At 55.5% G+C, this 24,129-nt stretch overlaps 7 protein-coding genes across 7 annotated transcripts; 3 read left to right on the top strand and 4 right to left on the bottom strand.

Moving 5' to 3' along the window:
* Positions 1–1,114: 1,114 nt before the first annotated feature.
* On the top strand, positions 1,115–2,418 carry MFIFM68171_05564 (Beta-xylanase; the record flags this gene model as incomplete). Its single annotated transcript, XM_071060984.1, has 4 exons — positions 1,115–1,448; positions 1,516–1,662; positions 1,715–2,139; positions 2,203–2,418. The coding sequence occupies 4 exons, from the start codon at positions 1,115–1,117 to the stop codon at positions 2,416–2,418; spliced, it is 1,122 nt and encodes a 373-aa protein (XP_070917085.1).
* A 5,879-nt stretch (positions 2,419–8,297) lies between these two features.
* MFIFM68171_05563 (Hydrolase tropI) lies at positions 8,298–9,171 on the bottom strand (the record flags this gene model as incomplete). The annotated part of the gene is made up of 3 exons (XM_071060983.1): positions 8,298–8,618; positions 8,675–9,065; positions 9,122–9,171. The coding sequence occupies 3 exons, from the start codon at positions 9,169–9,171 to the stop codon at positions 8,298–8,300; spliced, it is 762 nt and encodes a 253-aa protein (XP_070917084.1).
* Positions 9,172–9,489: 318 nt separating this feature from the next.
* Positions 9,490–10,134, bottom strand: MFIFM68171_05562 (uncharacterized protein; the record flags this gene model as incomplete). The annotated part of the gene is made up of 1 exon (XM_071060982.1): positions 9,490–10,134. One exon carries the CDS (start codon positions 10,132–10,134, stop codon positions 9,490–9,492), a length of 645 nt encoding a protein of 214 aa, XP_070917083.1.
* A 615-nt stretch (positions 10,135–10,749) lies between these two features.
* Positions 10,750–13,796, top strand: MFIFM68171_05561 (Eukaryotic membrane protein family-domain-containing protein; the record flags this gene model as incomplete). Its single annotated transcript, XM_071060981.1, has 2 exons — positions 10,750–13,026; positions 13,074–13,796. 2 exons carry the CDS (start codon positions 10,750–10,752, stop codon positions 13,794–13,796), a joined length of 3,000 nt encoding a protein of 999 aa, XP_070917082.1.
* A 143-nt stretch (positions 13,797–13,939) lies between these two features.
* MFIFM68171_05560 (Pre-mRNA-splicing factor dre4) lies at positions 13,940–15,688 on the bottom strand (the record flags this gene model as incomplete). Its single annotated transcript, XM_071060980.1, has 1 exon — positions 13,940–15,688. One exon carries the CDS (start codon positions 15,686–15,688, stop codon positions 13,940–13,942), a length of 1,749 nt encoding a protein of 582 aa, XP_070917081.1.
* A 1,752-nt stretch (positions 15,689–17,440) lies between these two features.
* On the bottom strand, positions 17,441–18,429 carry MFIFM68171_05559 (Plasma membrane fusion protein prm-1; the record flags this gene model as incomplete). The annotated part of the gene is made up of 2 exons (XM_071060979.1): positions 17,441–17,855; positions 17,909–18,429. The coding sequence occupies 2 exons, from the start codon at positions 18,427–18,429 to the stop codon at positions 17,441–17,443; spliced, it is 936 nt and encodes a 311-aa protein (XP_070917080.1).
* Positions 18,430–21,375: 2,946 nt separating this feature from the next.
* On the top strand, positions 21,376–23,066 carry SID1 (PAK-related GC kinase Sid1; the record flags this gene model as incomplete). The annotated part of the gene is made up of 3 exons (XM_071060978.1): positions 21,376–22,271; positions 22,326–22,917; positions 22,989–23,066. The coding sequence occupies 3 exons, from the start codon at positions 21,376–21,378 to the stop codon at positions 23,064–23,066; spliced, it is 1,566 nt and encodes a 521-aa protein (XP_070917079.1).
* Positions 23,067–24,129: the final 1,063 nt, after the last annotated feature.

Raw genomic sequence — 24,129 nt, 5'->3', positions numbered from 1 at the left:
ATTTTTGGGGGCCGCGAATTAGGCATTGTTCCTAGGCACCACGGCGGCATACACCAAAGAGGATATCCAAACCTGCCACCGACAGCTTATCTAGTAGGCGTACAGGGAACCTTAAATAATCCTCTGCGTACTACGCAGTCTCTGGGCTCCTTGAAACATGATCTCCTAAGGGAAGAATCGGGGTTCACTTGCGGTGCCCAACCGGAGCACCCGGATCAAGCAATGAATCCTCTTCTAACATATCCCGCGCTCTACTTTACGTATCGCGGTAAGCATACTAGGTGCTTAAGGTTGTACGGGAACACCATTCCTCTACCAAGGCTGCCGAAATGTGGCCCTGCAGTGTAGGGCGAAACACTGCTAGCAGTCATGGACCAGCTTTAACATCATCCGATAGGAGGTGTTGCTCCCAAGGTCCTGCGATCCATTAAACTAGCATTTATAACACTTTTATCTGGATCACGCCATGGAGCGGTGCCTTGATGTGATAATAATGCGTCGAGTGACCTTTAGTCCTGTGAAGAGTGTGCAAGGGACTGCTACACCGGAATGCTTTGTGTACCATACTAATAATACTAATCACTGTCCGCTCGCAGTGTCAAGGTGGAGACATCTCGACTTGTTAGGGATCCCTAGGAGCAAGGGTTAAGATCCCAATCTGCGTCCCCGTGAATCCAGGGGTAAGAGGCTGAAAGGGCCTCGCCATTCGATGGCCGGGAGGGAGGGAGCATAGCTGCATAGCAACGCCAACGCCTACTACTGGATTCCGCCCGTCCGCATGGTCACCTGCGAAGTTATATGTTAATTGTATCGCCCAGCGCCAAGGTCCTGCCCAGAGTTGGGTCTCAGTTTAGCCTGTACAATGTTCATATCGAATCTCGTGCTTGAATTAGCCGTTGCCCTTACTCTGGAATACCACATTTGGGGCCGTAGTTCCGGGTTTCAGCTCTCTTCGGAGAAATGTTGTGGGGGTATTCTAGATGTTAAAGAAATCATCAGACGTCCCCACTCCTTGGGCTTTTTAGATATCAACTGGATGTAAGACGTGCGCTTGGACCCGTGTGCAGACACAACTCGGGAACGTGCTAGTACGTGTATGCCCAACCTGCACACCATGCAGATCCACCTACTACTTGCTCTGTCCTTGACCGCTGTGTTGCCAGCAACATGCCAGCTGGACAAGTGGGCTAAGGCCGCCGGCCTCCAGTACTTTGGGACGGCCGTCGACAATCCCGCACTCGGAAACCAGGGTTATATGCGAATTGCTCGCGATCCGGACGAATTTGGGTCAATAACACCTGCAAATGGTCAGAAATGGAGTAACACTGAGGGAAGCCAGGGGCGATTCTCCTATGGCAGTGGTGACGCGATTGCCAATGTGGCGAAACAGTCCGGGCAGTTACTTCGGTGCCACACTTTGGTGTGGCATAACCAACTTCCGGGTTGGGGTGAGTCGTTCCGGAAACCAGACCGGGCGCCGAATATTAGAGGCACTGACAAGTTGGCTGCATCCAGTCAGTAGCGTCTACAGCCGGGACCAGATGCAACGCATCATTACGTCTCACATCCAAAACGTCGCAGGTCATTACAAAGGGCTATGTTCTGCCTGGGATGTCGTTAATGAAGCCATGGAGGATGATGGCCGGTACCGCCAGAGTCCCAGTACGCAACTCTCTCCCTCGGCACCTCCAGAACAAACGCTAACGCTACCCAGTGTACCGCGCCATGGGCATAGACTATATCACCCACTCATTCAAGGTCGCGGCGCAAACCGATCCGTCGGCTAAGCTCTACTACAACGATTTCAACATTGAGCGGTGCTGCAACGCCAAGATCAACGCGACAATCGAGATGCTCCGGACCGTCAAGGCCGCCGGAGCACCCATCCACGGCGTCGGCATGCAAGGTCACTCGCGCGTAGGCAAGTCGCCGTCCAAGCGCGAGATGAAGGAGACTATGGGGCGCTTCTCGGAGCTGGTTGATGAGATTGCCTTCACTGAGATCGACATCCGACATACCAAGCTACCCACTACAGAGGCTGACAAGGAGCAGCAGGCGAAGGATTATATGGAGGTCGTTGGCGCGTGCCTTGAGACGCCAAAGTGCGTAGGTATCACGGTTTGGGACTTCACTGATCAGGTACGTATTAGATAATGAGCAGCGACCTTGGGACGGATGATGCTGACTATGTCTGGGATTCAGTACTCCTGGATCCCGAGCCAGTACCCTAGGGAAGGGGAGGCCTGCCTCTTTGACAGGAGCTTCAATAGAAAACCAGCTTATACGAGTGTCATCGGCCTGTTCCAAAGCGCTGCATCGGCAGGTCTTAGGAGCTCGGCAACGCCTGCCGTGGCGACGGTGGCCGCGCAAACCGCGGCCGCCGCCACGGCTGTTGCGACAGCAGTAGCCGACAGTTAATTATACAATGTGAGCCTCATCAAATTTGTCGGAAGGTCCTCCGGGAGGTTCATAGCAGGAGGGTGTGCGCAGTGTACACGAGTCGTATAGATGACATTGGTCATTGCCGTGTCCGGGCTTCCACATGACATCAACTGAGAATGGCCAATGAAACTCTCCTGGGATAATAGCTAGAGCTTGCAAGACCATTTTGAACACCACAGCGGCCAAAGCCGTGTTCGGGAGTGGCTAGGTGTGACTCCAGTATTGGTGCTCACCACTTTACTGTCTGCAACAAGCCGGCGCACTCCATGTATGTTTTGTTACTAGTATTGCCGCCACAGATTTTCCGCCGGTGTGAGAAGAAAACCTGGCGTACACAGATCAAACACCGGAGTCAGGCGTCCCCAACGTCGGTGCGCGCAAAACCACCAGTGAAGATAGGACATCGTGTCACGAACGCCTAAAACAAATCCCGCTTTACTTATGCGTGATGGGATATATCTCCTCTGCGTCAACGGCTTCGCAACATTGTAAACATGTTGTTTAGGATCGGGTGCTTGGGGTCGATCAGAGAGGTGTTAAGGAAACTAGGTACCAAAGCAATTAGTAAACTGAAATTATCCGACTCAACAGTAGGTATATAGGTACCTAACTCTTCCTCGCTTGGGCAGACGGTTTATTGACCGAGAAATCCGTAACGTAAGCACCTGGGTGCGTCATCAGCAGCCTGACGGGCCGCACTCTCGCAGCTCCAAATTTACGAGAACCTTCGGTGGGGGCCAAACTTGGTCCAGTATGGGCAAGTAGTATTGAAATATGGTTCGGAACGGTTACACCCGCGCTTGTAAGCCATGTGCCACCACCCTTTACCAGTCGGATCAGGCGATATCCGAGTCTTCGCCTCTTCTGCCATGTATCCATGCTGCCAATGTGCAAGCCTTCTCGCGATCCCTCTGTGGCGTCCGCTGTCGGGTTAAGTACAGCACCCCCCGATACCTCCAGCATCAAGTTATGGGATCCCAATGTCAGGGCGGCGTTACAATGCCGGTAATGAGACGTGACAGAGATGGGCTTATACGGTTCGGAACGTGTGTTGTCCAGGGATAGACTAAAATCGGATGTAAGCATGGCGATGAGCAGGGGCGGGAGAAGGACATAAGTCTAAATCTTCCTCACACTTGTCTCATCAGACCATCTATTGCACACTTATTCCAGCGCCCTTTGTCTACTCCACCTCAAGTACCATGAACTGGAGCTTCTATACTGGCTGCTAAAGTCAGGGCAGGACGTGTCGCTCTTCCCTATCAGATATTCAGGGATTCTACGCACAATGGCCCAACGAAACTAACCACTATCATAGACCGCTCAAAGAAACCGTAGCAGAGAGCATTAGACAGCTTATTCAGACGAAGATGTACGCATGAGTGTCGATAAGATCAATCATGCCCTGTTTTCAGCTGTGTACAGACACGCTGTGTCCGCAATTGCCTCATTGCCTCCTCTTACACAGCGTATATGGTATCAACTGAGCATACCTCAATCTTTTGAAGACAATACTGTGGTGCTCTCTATGTATCTTCCTCTAGGTTGACGGAACATCGTGATCTTGGACGACCTGGCGTCTTCTAAGAACGAGATGATATGGCCCCCCGGTTTCAGCCAACCGAGATTCAGGCCACGATCGCAGAACACAAGGCCGCACAGTCTGGCACCCATCGTTCCCATTGAAACCGGCACCAGTATCTACGACACAGTCCGCTCCCTGCTTGACACATTGCGAATGTCCCGAGATAATCTTGACATGGCAGCGGGCAAACTACGTCGCATAGTGTTCACGACCCGAAAGCATCAACCAACGTCGAGAAGCACATCGTGAGCTTCCATATGATGTCTCCCGGTAATTATTGATGGTCCTAGATTGCTCGAACGCAGTGCTCACTTTGACGACGCCTTGTGTTAACCAGGTTGGTGGTTAGGTTCATATGCGGCCGATACGAATTATGAGGTGCCTTCAATGTGGTAGATCTCTGATTTTTCATCTGTATAGAGGTCAGCGATACTGAAGCCCGTTGTCGTCGTATCTGTTGTACGCGGACCATTGAACAAATTCTGCTTCAATGTTTGCCTGATAAGACTGGAATGGCACTGGTCAGCGCAAGATCATACAGTGTGGTTCCATGCTTATTTACTGGCACAGCGCCATTTTCGATGACATGGAGGCAGATTCGGATGACTGTCGAGCGGCATTCAAACTTGAAGCACCTTATCCTCGCTCGCATTTGGCGATGGATAACCTTCAGCTGCTCGCATCAAGAGAATAACGAGAAGATATAGGCAGCCATCACCCATATCCTTGCTCGGCATCTAAGTACCCCGAACATTCCACGCTGGTCGTTCTTGTGGCGGGGTTCCAATCCCCCGATAGTACTGTAATGCGTAGGGAGAGACGTGAGCCTCGGGGACCCACGAACTCCAAAGTGATGGTTGACCGGGATGCGGCCGATGCGGCCGATGCGACGTGGTGCCTAATTTATATTGTATCTGACAAGGCAGTTCACAAACCACAAGATGCATGCGCGGTAAAGGCAACCCGTTCATGGCCGAGCGAAGTACAGCAGGTGCTTTTTAGCCAGATTATACCGAGTGTCCTCCACATGCGGCGCAGTTCAAGGGCTTAGAGTGCCTACCCTGCCCTAAGATGTAGGCCTTGGGAGCCTGGAAGTCGCTAGGCCAGAAAAGAGTGGCCAGTAATGTGATGCAGTCAACGCAACATTACAAGTGACATATTGAGACCAAAGCCTCTCTATGAGTTAAGAACCAGTCCTATACGCTCCCTTTACTATATCAATAGTACCGCGCTCTACCCGGTTACTCAACTCCTCTTTGGAGACAACGGTCTACCCAGTAATCCGACAATGACCAACCTGGTACACTTGTTGTTACCGTCGTTATTACCACGGTTACGGTCTCCAACGCGCCAAGACGTTGAAAGCTGCTCGGGGACTCAGACAACCCCACCACCCCGCTTCGCTACTTGGTTGGAGTACGGCAAACGATCGCTTCTCTTCATTTGGTCGTCACTTTTGTTTGCACTCGTCATCTTCCTTGCGTTCTGGGGCTCAGTTTCTTCTTCCCAATCGTCATGCAAGCCGGACAGCACTTTTAGTCCCTTTCTGAACGATTACAGGTGGTGGTCGGGACAAGGATTCTTCCAAATTACGCTCTGGGTCGGTTCCTTTACCTTCACCGAAGCAAAAGTCCTCGATATTCTCTGGGACATTGTAAGTGCTCAGGTACTCTCACAATAGGGGACTAGAGGCTGAGATTGTACGAGGTGGTCGGCCGAGTGGGACAAGCGTTCGTAGCCTACTTCACATGGACGGTGCTTGCCGACTACACCGCTGTCCTAATCGAATCCCGGTTAATCACGTATTCGGCGTTTTGGATTATTTTCTTACACCAAGAAGCATCGCCACTTTCCATCTTTCGCATTGCCCGGGACATTGGCTCCAGTCGAGTCCTGCCATCCAAGGTTATCTTAGTTTTCCTGACTCTAGCACTGCTGTTTACTTTAGCATTTCCAACTCTCGCGAGCGCCATGACTGGCTATGTTGGGAGCACAGAAGGTTTCGTCAGAGATTATAGTGGCAACTATATCAAGTTCTCCGACTTTAACTTGGTAGCATACATCATCCATGACGGGCAGAGAATCAACATGGCCAGCGACTCCATTATCCCATACAATGCGGACACCGGTACCGGTTGGCGCGAATCCTATCCCCGAATTTGAGGGCGGAGATTCTGACAAGTATGCTCCAGGAGAACCACTCATCTACCAAAAGGATTACTCGCCTCGAGATCCGTGCCATTACTACAGCCCGGACAGCCAGAATAGTCAGAACTGCCGGTTGCAATGGCAAACATCCGAGTGTGAGGGCCCCAGGAGAAGTCGACTGCTCGGATGTCTAGACCTCACGGCTTACGGCGCAGCTAGATGTCTCGTTAAATGGCTTTTACGGCCGCGGATCAAACCGCTCTCTCTGCGCACCCTATCATAGACTTGAGCCACCATCACTGAACGTAACAGCATTCTATCTCGTCGAAGATGGTTCGCCCGCGCTATTTGGACATGGCTGGGTGGATCCCACGACAAATCAGTACCCCTTTCGGAACAAGTCACAGGCAAGATTTTCTGCCCTTAATTACATATACTCCATTGATTACATCAGGACCCACGGCAAATGCCAAACAATCTCAGATGTAAGTACCGCGGTTGGGCCCTTGAGGGGTTTTCCGTACATCTCCGTCCTTGGGGCTAACAGTTTTCCCAGCGTTATCAATGGGGCTTTTCCTTTCTACAACTCTTCTTTACGTGTGTCGCCCTCCTGATTTGGACAGTGGGACTCCACATGATGTGGCTCCACGCCCAGTTCAATTTGCCAATCGAGGGTTATCTAGAAGTGCCAAGGGGTTGGAGATGCGTTCTCCACCTGGCCGAAGTCATAAGCAAAGAGCTTAGAGCCGCGAATATTGTCCCCACCACCATGACTGATGAGGAATTGAAGGCTGAAGTCCGGAGTCGTCTAGGCGGTGGCGCCGTGTCGTTTGATGTTCACAAGGAGCGGGACCTAGTAGGCATCTTCGAAGGGCTGTGGAAGTGCTTTACAGCTGAGATCGTGCAAGGGACTGCATTTTTGGTGCATTTTGTTCTTTTCGTCGTTTTCTTTTCGTTGTGGATGGTATCAGGGAGATTCCTGGTCTCTACCATAGCCTCCTGGGCCGCCAGTTTTGGAGCGTACATGAGTATTGGAGTTGGACCGCGAAAACTTTTCATAATATCGTTTAACGCGTGTTGCGTATCTGGAGTCCTGGTGGAAATGATTGGAGTACTCACGGGAACATATACTTTTTAAGATAGCACTAGAGCTCGGCTTTATGGTTAAGGTACTCTAGTTGGCGTCCGCGGGCATCATGGGCTCCTATCAGACGGTTTAGACCTAATTCACCACATCTTCAGGTTCATACAGCGAGCCTCAAACAGCAAGTTCTGACATTGACGGGCCTGGCGGGAGTTTGCTGTACGGGGAAAGCTACGGTGTTTATCTAACGGTAAATGAATACCTTATGTGCTCACATGCAGGATATCAGGCGATGAAGGCCGGAAGCCGAGAACCTCTAGTCTGGCAAGTGTCACGTCGCGCCAATTACGATGCCGAGAGGCTCCAGGTTCTTGATGCGTGAAGAAAACAAGGCGACGTTCTACAGATGATGTTCCTTTGGAACGTGCGCCTGGGATCAAAACTGGGGGACTGTGGTACGAATATGAGGGGGCTATTCAGCAGTAGCGTGAAACGTTACTTCGCAGCTGCATGATATATTCCGCAGGAAACGCTAGCTAACCATGCTTTGTATCATTAAGGTCTGGGACAGGAGTTCGTAGGAAGACCTTATGAGTGTTGTTATGGATACCGGGCTCTTTTGAGGGCACAGCGAGATGAAACTGAACCCGTGGAGATCCGAGACCAGGTTTATTATTTGTACCAGGGGTATACCGGCGATTATCCACAGAATGGTTAGTCTGCGCAGATGAGGCACTTCCTCAGCAGATTTGAGGAACAGGTATCCGCGTGAAGGACTTCCAACGTGTTCTGACTCTGGAAGGATGTGGATGCATCCAATGGACGGGAACCGGGAAATACTAACAGCTAATTACCGGCGCTTTTATGCCCCTCATGAGAACAAGACTCGGTTCGGCAGATGGTGTTGGAACCAGGTTAGCAAGGACAGGATGGTGCCTCTAGGTGACGGAGGCTCGGTTTGACAACCTGCAATAGTTGAAACCAGTACTCAAGCTTGCTATCTAATTACAGCTTTGGCTTCGCCTCCGAATCCCGTAGTCACAGGAGGTGCTCGTCAAACCAAGTTACAGCTTGCAAGAAGGCCTGCTCCTTGGCAAACCGCTCCACCTTGATCGAGGGGTCACCACGCATGGCAAATCCATGCTCGACGCCCGAGAACAAGTTGATCTGATACGGCTGACCAGTCTTCTTGAGGATCTCCTCAGAGCGGTGCCGCTTCTCCGCAGGGAAGATGGAGTCGGTCTCGGCAGCCGAGATGGCAAGCGGGCCAGTGATGGCCTCGAGCTCGTCTTCATCCACGAACGATGGATGCGCAACATAGCCGACTTTGATGCCGTCTTTGTAGTGACGGACGACATACTGCGCGATAACCAGTCAGTTTTGCATCCCCATGTTTCCAGCGAACTCGGGTATACCTTGGCACCAAAGCAGTATCCGACCCCTCCAATCTTTGTAATCCCATACTCCTCCTTCAGCGCCTTGATGCCATCCACAACGATGGGGTCGACCGCCTCTTTGGTATGCGGGTTATTACCGTCGGAGCCCTTGGCGACCCAGTCCATGATGTTGAACCCCGCCGGACGGGGGCCGAGCGTGAGGGCGTCGCCGTTGAACACGTCGAGCAGTAGTGTCAGGTAACCGTTGGCAGCGAATTGGTCGGCCGTCAGCTTGCTGTTTTGCCAGATGCCAATCACGTCGGGGATGATAAGGATGCCAACGCCTTTGTGCTCCTTCTCGGCGGGCGGGGTCGCGAGGTAGCCCTCGTACTTGTTGGCAACCTTGACCGTCTTGCCCGTGGGAGTGCCACTGGGTTTCTTAGCATCAGTAACTTATTTCCTTTGATGGCCTCGACGGATACTTGCTCATGCTTAATGCCAATGGTGCAACATCTTCCCGGGGGGTTGGAAGCCATGGCGGACACTTGTCTGGTACCTGGAACTAGGAAACGCGCGACCCAAAGGCTCAGAGGGTGTGCTATCAGTAGCGCAGAGAGTAAATGCGCTCAACGCACAAAGACGATATTAGGGTCTCGAAAAACTTGAAGGGAGCGTTCACTGGGATTATTGGCAAGATGCTGGAACAGAATTTGTCGATCTTCAACTCGAGTTTCTGTAGTTTCCACTCCATGACCCTCGATCCAGAGCACGCAAGCGGCCCCGCCTACATCTGCAGCGGGGGCGGGGCAACGCCGCTTACGATCACGGTACTGTACGGTACGTCGCCTGCCCTGCTATAGCACCTTCCGGAACACCTTAACCCTCGCCCTCTTCGCCAAAATGTCCGCCAACCAGGGCACCTCGTCCCGCACCTCTCCCACCCTCAACAGCTGGTACCCCCGTCGCTCATACCACCCGGCCAACCTGTCCTTTAACTCATGCACCCAGCCATCCCCAACGATTACCTCGACCTGCATCTGCTCCGCCCCTCGGCCCTTTGCCCACTCCTCCGCGAACGTGACCAGCCCCCGGCCGACCCCGGTGCCCCGGGCGGCAGGGTCGCAGACGAGCATGCCGCAGGCGGCGGTGCTGCCGTCAAGCATTTGCAACCGCACGCATCCCACCAAGTCGGCAGGGTCTGTGTGGGATGAGCCGCACTGCCAGGCGACGACGATCTGCGAGGACTGGATGTAACTGCTGAGTTCAGCGGCGGAGCAGCGGGTGAATTTGCCCGGCTGCCAGAACTCGGCTTCCGAAGAGCGGTAGGCTGTGTTTATTAGGTTGGTAAGGTAGGTTACGAAGGCCGCGTCGGCTGCGAGACTTGGTGAGGCAAGAGAGACCTCGAACGAGAGCGGGCATTGGTGATGGCCGCAGAGGGAGATGTGTCCAGTATTGGCCGTTTTAGGAGCCGGTGGGCTAGCAAAATCATCGGCGGCCATTGTGACGGGCGTCTAGGTGTTTTGCGAAGCTTACGATGCCAAATTTGAAGCCACATGAGACTGATGTTGTCCGTCTTGTCCACACGACGGCTCCTCGATGTGACTCACCTTCAGACAAGCTATTCGTCTTTCCGGCGCGATTCTAAATAAGGTAAACACTGCCAGTTCCGAGGCGCTATTGACGTAGAACCGTAACCCCTCCAAGGACTCTGCATCAAAGGGCACTAGGTAGCTGTAATGGCTTCATTCTCCCGGCCCAAAATTACGCTCAAACCGCCAGCCTTAGAAAGTGAATCAGTCAAAGAGCAGAGAGTGCAGAAGTCCAACATGAAGGCGAATCACAAAAATTTATTAAACCCTGAAACTCCCCTGGGAGTTCTCAAGCCCCAAGTCCTGTTAGTGGCTTAAAAAGTGGGGCAAACCGGGGGCTTCGCGATTGGCAGCTGCACAAGGCTGAATTGGAACCCATTGTCAAAGTTGTCCTTTGTGCATTACCGAGCAGGTTTATCGCTTCCAAGCTCTTTCGGTCGGGTACCACTCAATTCACGTCGGTACTTGCCGCTGGATTCAATCGTCGCCATGGCCTAAAACAGGCTCTCCTGTGTCTACAAAGCCATGGAAAACCCAGTTCGGAGCGGCGCAGGGGAGCCGCCTTTGGCGTCCGGAACTGCGGCTTCCAACATGTCCAACGTCACGCCTAGCAAATCCTCGGGGACTAACAACCTCGAAAATGGTTCTCGAAGCAGGAGAGACTCGCCGTCGACAGTTACACACCTTCCCTCGCCGATGTTGACCCCGAGCGATCCTCCCCCGAGATCCGTCGCCGGATCGCAGTTGGCACGAGAGCGAGCCGTTTCGAGCCCAACTAAGGGGGTGCCGACCCCCGATCCGTCCAGCGACAGCCAGAGCGATGGCGGACATCCCAAGGAACCCGTATCTCCCGAGCGCAGCGCGCCCGAGCCCGCTCTCGTGAGCGTAAGCGGCACTAAAACCCGAAGCCGGTCGAGTACTAAGACGAGCAACCCCGACGGCGTCAGGCGGCTTTCCGCGTCGAAGATCCAGGAATTGACGGCCGCTCCCGAGTCCCTGCCAGTTGCCGCCATCCCAGCCCGCGAGGCATCTGACCCCCCACTGAGCGCGGGTATCGTCGAAACGAGCCGACAGCCTTCTGCAGCGGCACAGCCGCTAGCCGTTCAGCCAAACGAGACAGAACTTCGAGGTACGGGGCGTCGGGAAGATGGGGTGAACCCACGGGCGAACCCCCAACGGCGGCCAACCGTGAGTGCCCGGACCTTATCGACACCGCCCATGAGCAGGCGGAAGTCTACAAGCCAACCACCGAGCCAGCAGTCCTCTACTCGTCGCAACTCCTTCCACCCGATCCCTCGACCACCGCCTCTCGATTTAGAAGGCCGAAACAACCACCCGTCAACGAACAAAGCAGCCGCGCCGGCTCGAAACGAAGTACCACAGCCAGATCTGCCGTCCCCCATACCACCGACAATTCCGCTCCCACCAATGTCCGTACCAACATTACTGCAGCTGGAACTTGCAGGGCAACGGCCGAGCCCACTATATATCCACCACTCTTATGCCAGCGACCTCCCATATGAATCTAATGCCATCAAGTTTGAGCGGCTCAAGAACTTCCTGCTCCTACCATGGTTTCTCGAGAAGGCCATGAGTTTTGGCGCACTGGCTTGCTTCGATGCTTGGCTGTGGACATTTACCGTACTGCCAATGCGCTTCTGCATTGCGGCCTCGGTACTAGCGCGGTGGTGGGCACATGTTATCGGCAAGGAAATCCGCTGGCTCGTGGGGTTCGTATGGTACGGGTTAGGGCGTATGTGGCAACGAGGACGACGCGGCCGTTCGGTCTCGGAGGCAAGTAGCCATGGCAGTCGAGCCGGGTCTAGAAGCCAGAGCCGAGCGCGAGACAATGGCGCCGCCGCCCGTTCCACTGCGGTATCCTCGGCTCCCGTTGATTCCTCAGCACGCCGTAATGAGAATCTCCGTCTGCATGGCTCCTCGACAAAACCGAGCGCGAGGCCGGCTGGGGTGTTCCGACACCGCCGCACAAAGTCGAGCCCTTCGAACCTGACCAGCTTCCACAAAGCTGATCTTCTCCAGGGCGCCATCATAATCTGCAGCTCTATTGCGCTGATGAATCTCGATGCTAGCCGCATGTACCACTTAATCCGGGCCCAGTCAGCCATAAAGCTGTATGCCATCTACAACCTGCTCGAGGTTGGAGACCGCCTCCTGTCAGCCCTAGGTCAGGACGTCTTCGAGTGCCTCTTTAGCGCCGAGACACTGTCTAGGAACAGCTCGGGCCGCTCACGGGTGATGCTGCCTCTGGGCATGTTTGTTCTCGCTCTCGTGTACAACATCTTGCATTCCGTCGTCCTCTTTTACCAGGTCATCGCCCTCAACGTTGCCGTCAACTCGTATTCCAATGCGCTCTTGACGCTTCTGCTCTCCAACCAGTTCGTCGAGATCAAGAGCGCAGTCTTTAAGCGCTTTGAGAAGGAAAACACCTTCCAGCTTACATGTGCCGACATTGTCGAGCGGTTCCAGCTCTGGATCATGCTGATCATCATTGGCATGCGCAACATTGTCGAGGTTGGCAGACTGTCGGTTCCGGGAGCCGGGAGCGAGGACGGCGGGCCTAGCAGCGTCCCGTTGCACACTCCGTCCATCTTGCCCGCGAGTTTCACCATCCTGCCGTCGTGGCTGTGGTCGGGTGAGGTGCTGTCTCCGTTCATCGTGGTCATTGGCAGCGAGATGATTGTCGATTGGATCAAGCATGCCTACATCAACAAATTTAACAACATCAAGCCGACCTTTTACAGTAGGATCCTAGACATCCTATGCAAGGACTACTACACGAACGTGAGTCTCCCACCTCCGTCACCGCCGGCGGTGTCTGACGAGTACAGGCCTTTGTAACCCCCTCGCTCACCCGCCGTCTCGGCCTCCCGCTGCTTCCCCTCTCCTGCCTCTTCATCCGCGCCTCGGTCCAGATCTACAACATGTTCCTCGCCGCCCATCTCCCGACCCCCGTCCCCCCCTCAACGCAAACCTCGCTCTCCACCGAGTCTGCCACGCCGTCGCCGGCCATGGTTGCCGCCCTGGACCGTCTCGACAACCTCATCCGCAACGCCCTCGGCCGCGCCGTCTACGGCTTCCCGTATGTCGACGGCGCCAATCTCTCCGACAACGCGACCGGCCCGGTCCCCGGCGTGGCATCTCGCTTGTGGCTCAGCCTGCGCTTCACCAGCGACGACGTCATTGCCGCCGTGACCATGGTCGTGGTCTTCCTGCTCATCTTTCTCGTCTTGCTCGTGGTGAAGCTGCTGCTGGGGATGCTCCTCCTGCGGTATGCGCGGGACAGGTACGCGCAGATGAAGGCCAAGGAGCACGCGATCGCCATCGGCAAGGCGGAGAGGGAGTCGTTTGATGCCAAGGGGAAGCGTACCGGGGGGTATGGGCAGGTGGAGGTCGGGGACGACCGGAGGCGGTGGATCTTTGGGGAGGATGTGGAGGGGTTGAGGAAGGTGAGGGAAAAAGAGCGGAAGGCCGAAGAGAAGGCTGAGAGAGAAAAGGAGAAGGACTTCTCGGGGGTGGTGAGATATGAGATGGTTGCGAGGAGGATTTGGTAATGTATAAGTATTGTAGGCTCATGTTCGGAGAAGCGGTCGTTGGGATTGCATTGCACGGCGTCGGTTCACGGCATGGGATAGCATGTAGTAGTCAATGTACGCAGCACGCCGCACTTTACTCTGATTTGATCGCAATCGTCGGCTTATGAGCCGCCCTGGCTCATGTCTACGGTGGTTTCCGCCTGTTTCTCTGCCGCCAGTTGGCTTTGCAGCCCCTTCTTGCCGACTTGCATAGCGCGCTCCAGTTCCCGCTCCTCATCCCGCAATCGCGCTCGTTCGTACTGCAGCTTCTTTTCCTGCCGCTTCTTGTCCTCCGCGACGGCCCTCTCCCTACCTTGAAGCGCCTTCTCCCGCTTGCGCCTCTCCTCGCGCGACTTCTTAGTCGCTTCGTCTTCCTCGCCCTCGACTACGCCGCCCTCGGGCGGTGGTCCCAGGCCCTTTATGTAAGCCTCTATAAAAGGGTCGCGAATTTTGGGGTCCAGCGAGATGTACCGGATGTCGCCGAGCACCTTGGGCGGAAGGTGCGACATTAGTGTTTGGTTGTTGAGCGCCGAGAGCGGCACCTCCTCTAGCAACTTCTTCAAGTCGGCCTTCAGCGTCGCCTGCGGCAGTTTCAGCCGGTTGACGTGCTCTCGGTACCACTTCTCGCGGTCCTTGTCCGAGAGCTTGGTATCCTTCATCGGCTCCTCCTTTTTGTATTTCCGTCGGAATTCTTGCCAATACAGCTTGGGCGTGGCTTTCTCCTGCAGGAACGCCATGTACGGGATCCGCGGGTCTTGCTTTTCCTCCCGGGCACGCCGCTCCTTGAGCTCCTGTATCTTGGCGCGCGACCACTCCTCCCAGACTTCTTTCCGCGCTTTGGTCGTGGGAAGGACCGTATATCGCGCGTCGTCGAAAACCTTGCCCTCCTCGATAAGCTTCTCCCACGGGCTATAGGGATTAATGTGGAAGTCGTTGAGCAGGTCCTTGAAGAGCTCGCGCGCGTCTTCGTCGGAGAGCGGCAGGCCCTCGTCGCCTTCGTCCCAGCCCTCGCCACCCTCTCCCATTTCCACATCGCCGTGCTCGCCCCCATAGTCGGCGCCCATGGCTGCCAGCTGCGCGGCAATGTCTGCCTCGGTGAACTCCGCGGGTGCGTCGTCGGTGACTGGTTCTTCTGTGCGTTGCCGCTTCGGCGCGTTGCCTTCTTGGTCTTGGCCTGCGCCTTCGCCTTCTTCGTCGTCGGTCACTTCGACTTCCTCGTACTCGGAGCTGTCGTAGTCCCGTGTCGCTTCTTGATCTGGTTGCTCCGCTGCCGCAGCCCGCGTGGCAGATTCTGCCTTTTGCGTCTCCTTGTCCTGTGGTTGCTCTGCTGCTTTGCCCTCAGCCTTTTGCCGGATCCGCGCCTTGTCCAGCTCGAGAATTGCCGGCATCAACTTCTCGGGGATGCGCCAGTAGCTCGCATTCTTAACCGGATTGTACGCGAACCGCCGGCCATACTTTGTGTAGACAAGAATCCACGGCTCGCAACCAGGGATGGCGACCTTGGACCGCGGCTTGTCAACTGGCTGCGGGCGCGGCCTAGGTTGGAATCCGCCCCTTCCCCCCGCGCCATGTCCGCCGCGTTGGCCGTGTTGATGTTGCGGCTGGCCATATTGTGCCATGAATGCATTCGCGACCGCAGGATCGGAGAGATTGATTTGTGGGACGGTCTGATGCTGGAGGTAACTGTTCATGGGGTTCATCGGGGCTGGCGTCGGAGACCGTGCAGGCACAACGCCCGGCCGCTTGTACGTCGACTCCTTCGTTTCAGCATTGTAATAGTATGTGTGTCCTGTCGGCGCCTTGTGCTCAGTCCAGCCGGGAGGAAGCGGCGGCAGGACACCGGGCGAGGGCTGGTAGGTTGACTTGACCATGGTAACCTTGGCTGAGTTGAGGTTCGCAAACGATGCGCTTGGATGCGCGAACCACTTCATGTCAAATTAAAGTGGGTCATCTGCCAGGTGCCTGCCAGCGGCCAGGTTTCGTTGGGGCTCGGCTCTCCTCTCAAGCCACTCTGACAGCCAAACGTATTCTGGGTTGTTATTGGGAAATTCAAGGTCCGGCCGTTTCCATACTCATGCGCCTCCAGCTGCATCCCAATGCTTCGCACATACCATAACTCATCAAGCCCTAGATGCCCTCACAAACCTTCCAAATCCATCATCAGCCTCCGCCACTCTCTGCGTCATCAGTAGACGATGGAAGATACAGTAGCGTCAGATATGTAGCAGATGTCGCGGTCGCCCGTTGGACGTCCCTTACATTAGAAAACGACGATCAATTAGCATACCTCAGTCCACTACGAACGGTCATTGCCCACCCCCGGAGGATAATTATATTAGATAACAGGGCAGAAGCTAACGCACCAGAAATCCCGGCTGGCTGGTGCCATCTGTTCAAGTCTGTTAAGGGCCATCGCGAGCCCACCGCCCACTTCGGCAAACGAACAGCTTATCTTGTGTTCGTTCAGCTCTTACCGGTGGCGGCATAGCCTCGTTGATTGGGCGGTGCAATCTCTCCATCTCCCAGCCGCTCGCCAAGCAAATGGCGCTCGCGCCCGGGCCTTCATGGGCAGGCTGCGCTGCCCAGACCAGACTCTGCCATGGGCACCTCCCAAATCAGAACCGGGACAGCGGTATGTTTGGGGCACGTGGAAACGGAGCCTTAGCGGAATCAAGACTCTCGTACACGCACATTGCAGCCGTCCAATCGGGTCGATCCATGGACAATAATTGAGCAGATCCTTTGGGGGCGTAAAACCGTATGTTGTCTCTTTGCTCAGTACTCGTATGTGGAAAACGGGCAGGGGATAGCATTGAAGGCGCCGCGAAACGACTGACTCCACTCCGGTGAGTTTGCTGCTCTCCCGTCCCAAGAAAGCCGGCGAATGGAATCTCGGTGTTTGCGTAGCCCGAGCTGATGGAATGATTACGACAATGAATTGATATCAACAGGTTCCCCGCTGAGATTCTCCATTAAATCTCGCGCCACCTCGACCAGGTAGCCGGCCGATGTTGTTAGTCCCAACAGAAGCCGGAACTTGTGATGTCCAGGGTTTGAAGTCTTTGCTGGATGCTCGAACCCGGTCCCGTCGCTTGCACGACAGGTCGGAATAGCAATCATGCCGCTTCAATGGCTTCATTCGCCGATGAGACAGAGATAATGTAGTATCAGCAACTGGAAACTTGGGGTCCACGACCACTATAAATAGCATCCCACTTGACCACGACCCAACACACAAGTAGCGGTGTGGATACATAAAGCGGGAAGAGCAATAAGCTTATTCCAAGAGCCCCATCTCGGAGATTGTGGATTGAGCACCTGTGCATTATTCGAGGCTGTCATCTCATGTGAAATGGAACATTTCTTCCGGCAGTGACATCCACGGAATCAAGGCCAAGCATTTTGTTTGGGCACTAGTTGGGGGAAAAAATCGGTGTAATGGACAGCAGGACCTGCTCTCGTATGATGAAAATTAGCGAATTATTTACAGTATCAAGCCCCCTAAAAACCTGCTATGCCAGGGGTTGTCCATCCGTTCTACACCAAGGTATCACTCGTAACGCTCTAGAACAAAAGAAAAGAAAGGAGATCGCCTCCAGAGATCCCAAACATCGCCCTTGCCGTCAAATCAGTCTGCTGGTCGTCATCGGCGCCTCGCTTTGGCACCGTGTCGAGGCCCCCTCGTTTGTTTCCCTATTGGTCCAAATGTAAACCCGCTGGAAGTGTCTTTCGGTACCTGGCTGGTACCGCGGTTGGCAATTGTACCCAGCCGAGTCCGTCTTGTTATAACAGTAAGTAATGCAATACTGGGTTCCGTTAGGTTCCCAGACATAGCTGAAAACCTTAAATGGCAGGTCGTGGAAGCCCTCCGCCCTTATGATATCTGTGAAGTTGCCTTCGTACTCCCTTTCCGAGAACGCTTGGAAGGCCTGCCCCACATGTTCTGTCTGGTTATTGAGAAATGTGATTGTCGGCGAAGGGGCGCTTGAGGTTGACGATGCTGCCGATGTAATTGCCGGGGTGGTTGTCGGAACAGTGCTGTGCCTCATGTTAGCGGCCATTAACCGAGACGCCGGAACCCCTGCACGAACCTCCCGCCGTCGCCAGGACCTGAGCTGCCCGACTCTGCCGGCGCATTCGTGCTGTCTGATCCCCCCCGAGTACTCATTGCGCCCCCGACGCCGCCGCCAACCGCGGCTGCTATGATGACAATCGCGAGAACCACAGCGATGATGATGAACAGGCGTCGGCGGATGCCGCATATGCGCCGCTCCAGTTCCGGCTCGCTCGCGACGTATGTCTGCTGGTCGTCGCCGGGGGGGAATGACTGCCAAGGCACTGAGCTATTCGGGCTCACCGCACTCACTCCATACCCGGCAGGTGCCCACTGCTGGTCGTGGGCCTGCAACCCCATTCCCGTTCCCACTATCGGCTGCTCGTGTGGTAGCTTCGGCGCATTGTCGTAATAGGCCGGATATTTGTCCTGCTGGACATAATACTGCGGTTGTCCTGCTTCGGGCAATGGATCCGCCACGACTTCAGGCAGAGGATATTCCACTGGTGGCTGATTCGGCACTACCTCTGGGAGGTGCTCATCTGCTGGGCGCCCCATGTTGAGCGGTAGCGACGGTCGGATCAGTAGGTCGGTCGTCTGTGTGGTGAGCACTTCTCGATTTGTCGATGCTGTCTGCGCGGTCAGATGTGGCGTTCGATGGTGATCGCACTTAGGCAGGGATAACTCTTTTGGCACTGGATCTCAACGGTTTTGCGCGCCATTGATTTGATATTTGGCTTTCTGGGCAGTTCAAGGGAGCAGACAGATCCCATTTTCCCCACAAAGAGGCGCTTGGCTTTGCACATGGTCATTGTCGTAGTGCAGCCCGGCAGGGGTGCTGGGCGTAAGACGGACCAAATTTGTGTTCGCTTGCGCTGTCGATTAGCCGGCAGTGTTACCTACTTGAGCAACTGTGCCCCGGGCTGAGGGTCAAAGGTTACACTGGGACTGCTTCGCCTCCGAATACAATATCAACGGCGCACGCTCATTTGTTCCTCGCACAGCGCCCTCTCATTTCCTCTCCCATCAGCGTGGGCCTTCGTTCGTACGACGAGGTTGAGCCTCGAAACCGCCCTAGGAATGCGATGCGATGCTGACCGACCCTGTCAGGGACGGCGACGGCACGGCGGTCGCCTTGGAGCGCTGAAGCAGGAAGTTTGGCAGTCATGTCACTGGTGCCCCCGCGGACCCGGAGAGTCAGCATGATTATGACCCAACACGCTGAAAGCTGGACCGCCAATTTTGCTTACGCCGTGCCCTAGCTGAACGTGGCAAAAACCGGCGGGTTGGGTATATGCCACACGGGGCTGATCTCCACGCTCGCGTTCCGCGGACCACCGACAGGAAGAAGGTAACACGACAGCAGGGCATGGCATCGGCACGCCATCCGACCCGGTGCAAAAGGCATGCCCTTGGCGGAGTCCTCCCGGCGACGGGCCGCACGGATACGACCCGCCTTTAACTGCCCTCCGGACCCGAGGGGACGGCGGAAACCATGAGACGTGGCTGAGAATTGCCAGTCCGAAGTGCGCGATTTCCCATGATCCCTTGCGTCCATGCACGGCTCCGGCTGTCTGCTACGCCGGAGGATCGGGTCCGGGAAGGGAAGGTGGTCGGGGCATTTGCCGAGGCTCGTAATTTTCGCTTGGTCGGAGTCAGGAGTTGGTTGGTGTTTGGTGCGGGGTAGGCTGTTGATCGCTTAAGGTGGAGCTATTGGGTATGGAGAGTTTCGCCAATTCCTTCATCGTGTCGACAGCCTGAGTGTCAATGAAGTTCACGTGCCAGTGGGCGTTTGTCTGTACTGCTTCAAAGAGCATCAGCTGCGTCAAGATTCCGGCCAATTGTATTTTTGCGAGTGTGAGTTCGCTTGGTGAAACTCTCTAGGAACATACCGTCAAATCATTTCCAGGTTGCTCAAGTGAAATCAGCCCGTTGGCAAATAAAACCCTCGTAGTGCTTGCAAAGGACGTCGGGATGCCAGCAACGGCCGACGTCGGCTCTCGTGGAGAGGGTGTGGGATCTTGTTTGTCCAGCCAGTGGATTGCACATTCGGTCTTTAGCCTCCGTTATCCGATATTTCTCCATCCGCCCAGGCCGCCCCTGGTACTGATAATCTTATCAGATCATCAGATAGGCTGCGAAACGTTCCAAAATCAGCCACCTCCCCCACCGACATCCCCATCTCCTCGGCACCAAGCTGTGGGTTCCGAGTCTGTGGATTGTGCCAGGTACGGTGAATTGAGTCGGATCTTGCGCGATTCTTCGCGCCGTCTGTGGCCGGACACGCACCAGACTACGTGTAGACCCGGCAGGCGTCGAGCCGTAAATTGGGCAGACACCCATCTCTCTCCCGGTTCGCCGAGGATGCCTCTACGGCGGCCGCTGCTGGAAGGTGTCCCCCAATCGTACCATTACCTCCTATTCTGACCCCCCGCATCAGTGTATGCTGCATTGCGCTGTCGGCTATCGCACAAACATCCGGTTTCTGCTGGAACCAGGGGTCCACGTCCCATTGTCATACGATCAAATAAACAACTCTTTTTTTTTTCCTGCCCACTCGCCCCCGACGCTAGCGAGCCTTGGGTTGAACATCCGCTCTTCGGAGCGAGAGACTAGGAACTGTCGGAGCTGATTGGGCCAAGGACCAGCGTTCTGTGCCGTGATGGCTTCCAGGGTCCACTGATCCCATCTTATCTGATCCGAAGATAACACCGAATGCCGCTCTGGACCCACCTAGATCCTGGAAAATTTGCCAAAAGCATGCGGGAGCTTGCATCAGTGCATCATCATCACCCGCCCATCCCACCACGCATGCCCCTGCCCTCTGTTTCGGACCACCATATCAGAGCGCGCTGCAACCTCCGCCTGAGTGCCTTTCTGCGTCAATCCCAACCCGAAGTCGAGGGAAAATTTTCTCATCGCACCCCCACCAACTGCCCATTCAATCATGTCACCGGTTGCTCGAAGTAGCAAAGGCTCCGCAATGGCGCAGGCGATTCCCTGCACTCGCTCGATGAGAGCCAGCTGGGTGTGTTTTCGGCTTTAGGAGAACGGGTCGGATGGGCACGGGGAGACGGGTCCCCCTCGTGGCCCAGGGCATGGTGTAGCCAAGAACATCTGCCTTCATCCGGGTCAGGAGAGCTCCGTCGGCTCCCAGGCCGGCCTCCATCAAAACGGCAGTCGTAGCCACCCTCCGGCACGCCCTCTCTCTCTCCCGTCCGCTTCCTCACTTAACCAAGCAACCGGGTCTTCCCTCCCCCCACCTCCCATCCCGCTCCCTTGTGCCGCCGAGTTACGTCAACCCCAGCGGTGTGACGCGGGAGGACCTCTCTTGCCCGTACATCCAGACGCTCAGAAAAGCAAAACAGCGCCCCCTCTTACCGGTGCGCCACTAGGGAATGCGGTAATCTGACTCCATCCGCTATTGCCATCGTCATCGAAACCAGGTTCTGCCGTCGGGGCTTTTGTCTGAAAACACCGGGAGCAATCCGCGAAAGAGCCGGAATGTCACCCCATAGCCTCGACGATATGGATCATCCTACTGTGAACGGCGCCCACGAGGGCGATGCTGCCCCTGAGGGCGATGCTGCCCCTCAGCTGGTGAACGGCGCCATAGAGCAAAGCTTCCCGAAAAGCCGCTTTCTAAAGGCCGCGGATGCCGACTCCGTCCACGACTTGGTCTGTGTGGGCTTCGGGCCGGCCAGCCTGGCCATCGCAGTCGCCCTTCATGATGCGCTGGAGGCTAACAAGCTGGCCCAACCGCCCAAGGTCCTGTTCTTGGAGAAGCAATCCCAGTTTGCCTGGCACGCCGGCATGCTGCTGCCGGGTGCGAGGATGCAAATCTCCTTCATCAAGGACCTCGCGTCGTTGCGGGACCCGCGATCCCATTTCACATTTCTCAACTACCTTCACAAAAACGACCGGCTAGTCGATTTCACCAACCTGAGCACCTTTCTGCCAGCGCGGGTCGAGTACGAAGATTACCTCCGGTGGTGCGCCCGCCATTTCGATGACGTCGTCCGCTACCAGAACGAAGTGCTCGCGGTGTCCCCCGTGCAGGAGGAAGGCCCGCTCAAGACTTTTAGCGTCACGTCTCGGAACGTCAAGACGGGAGCGACAAGCACGTACCGGGCACGTAATGTCATCGTGGCCGTTGGCGGCCAGGCTTCCATCCCCAAGCTCTTCCCCGAAGGCCATTCCAGAGTTATCCACTCATCACAGTACGCCCAGCTGGTCCCCAAGATTTTGGCTGATAGGTCGGCCGCGTACCGCGTTGCCGTGATCGGCGCCGGCCAGAGCGCGGCCGAGATCTTCAGCAACGTCCAAACCTTGTATCCAAATAGCAAGACATACATGATCATGCGGTCTGAGTTCCTCAAACCGAGCGATGATTCGCCCTTGTGAGTATTGACAACACCAGGAGCTTAGCGAGGCGAGAGACTAACGTGCACCAGCGTAAACTCCATCTTTAACCCCGAGTTTATTGACACACTCTACCCCAAATCGTCAACCTACCGCGCGAATCTCCTGCACGATGCCCGCGCAACCAACTACGGCGTAGTCCGGCTGGAGCTAATTGAACACCTCTACGAAATCATGTATCATCAGAAGCGGACACTTGGGCCGGATGAGAAACAGTGGCCGCACCGCATCCTGGCTGCGCGGGACATCATCAGCGCCGAGGAGAGAGGCGACAAGCTGCATGTCACGGTCGCCCGCAACCCCGTTCCCGGTGGACCGGATGGTCCCCTGGAGGAAGAAGGATTGGATGTGGACTTGGTCATCTGTGCCACCGGATACAAGAGGACTGCGCATGTGGACATGCTCAAAGACACGTGGCATATGCTTCCCGAGATGGATGGTGCGGGCGAGGAGAGCGGGATCCCGAGGAAAGACCGCTGGCTAGTGGAGACGACCAACAAGGCCCAGGAGCCGTCCACCCGTGTGATGGAGGTTGGTCGCGATTACGGTGTCCGCTTCTCGGCTGGAACGGTCGCTCAGGGGTCTGGCGTTTGGTTGCAAGGTTGTTGTGAGGCAACTCACGGTGTAAGTTACAATCCCGCTCCCCCATCCCCTCAACCCATCTTGCCCCTCAGACGAGCTAACAGTGGCGGCAGTTGAGTGATACCCTTCTTTCTGTACTGTCAACGCGGTCTGGTGAGATGGTTGAGTCGATTTTCGGAGTGTCAGCGTAAATCAAATAGACAGACCGTGTACATATTCGTAATATGACTTGAGACAGAGTTGGGGTCTGCACCTTCAAAATAACCCTAGTTCCGGAACTATTTCGCGCAGCGCATGTCATAGATTCCATTCTCGGGAGCAAGCAGCACTCGATTCGCGCACCTATGCCGCGCGCTGTCGAGTTCCCCCCGGGGATCCGTTTTGACTCCCAGCCCCTCCCACCGGCTGTATCTTAGGGGCGATCGACATGGCTCCGGGATTGTAAAACGCCAGCTTGTAAGTCGGAAGTGGGGTGGAAAAGCAAAAAATACCTGTCGCAGACTCGGTGTGCCGTGTGCCGCTGCAAAAGGCTGAATACGTGAGTCCGAAGATCGGATGAGAGGCACCACCGAGAGGATGAACGGAGGCAAGACCCTTTTCTGGACTCGTACGCCGAGCTTGGTCCCAACTGCATCGAAGGCGAAGATGGGGGTTCACCACGCCATGACGCAATCACAATGCCCATTATGACTAACACGCTGCCTCGGAAGAGGAGCATCAAAGACAGCGGCAGCACCCGATGTCGCTTCCCGCCGGGTGCGGCGGGTGAACCAGGATTTGGGAACTGGGCCTGGGGTCGGGTGTGCTGTGCCTGGCGGCCGGCGTGTGACCACGGGACCCCGGTGCACCGGTCAAGTGCAGTCAGTGCCGCACTGCTGTTACCTTTACGCCTTCATCAAGCCATCATGTCTTCTTGATGTCAGCTTGCCCGCTTCAATAGTCCCGTTAAATGCCGCACCTTTCCAAGCCGAGCCAGTCACGCTGTGGCCTGCACAGAGCCTAGACGGTGGTCAGAGGCGGCACACGCCCAAGCCTCGACGAATGTGGGCTGCCAGAGCAACACACCTTGGACAATGAACCTGACCCCCGCGGGCCACCCATACCGCAACCTCAAAGTCCTGCAACGGATTCCCACCACCACGCACGAAACACAAACCCGCCTAGCCGACCAATTACCCACTTCTTGAATCAAATCGCCCTTCCTCAACTCGCTGTGGTCCGGCTCGGCGCCAGCCAATCAGCAAGCGGCTATTT

Source organism: Madurella fahalii, assembly GCF_045866475.1.
Source record: "Madurella fahalii IFM 68171 DNA, scaffold_3, whole genome shotgun sequence".
Taxonomy (NCBI): Eukaryota; Fungi; Ascomycota; class Sordariomycetes; order Sordariales; genus Madurella; species Madurella fahalii.
The sequence above is the reverse complement of the archived record's forward strand: the minus strand, read 5'-3'. Positions and strand labels throughout refer to the sequence as shown.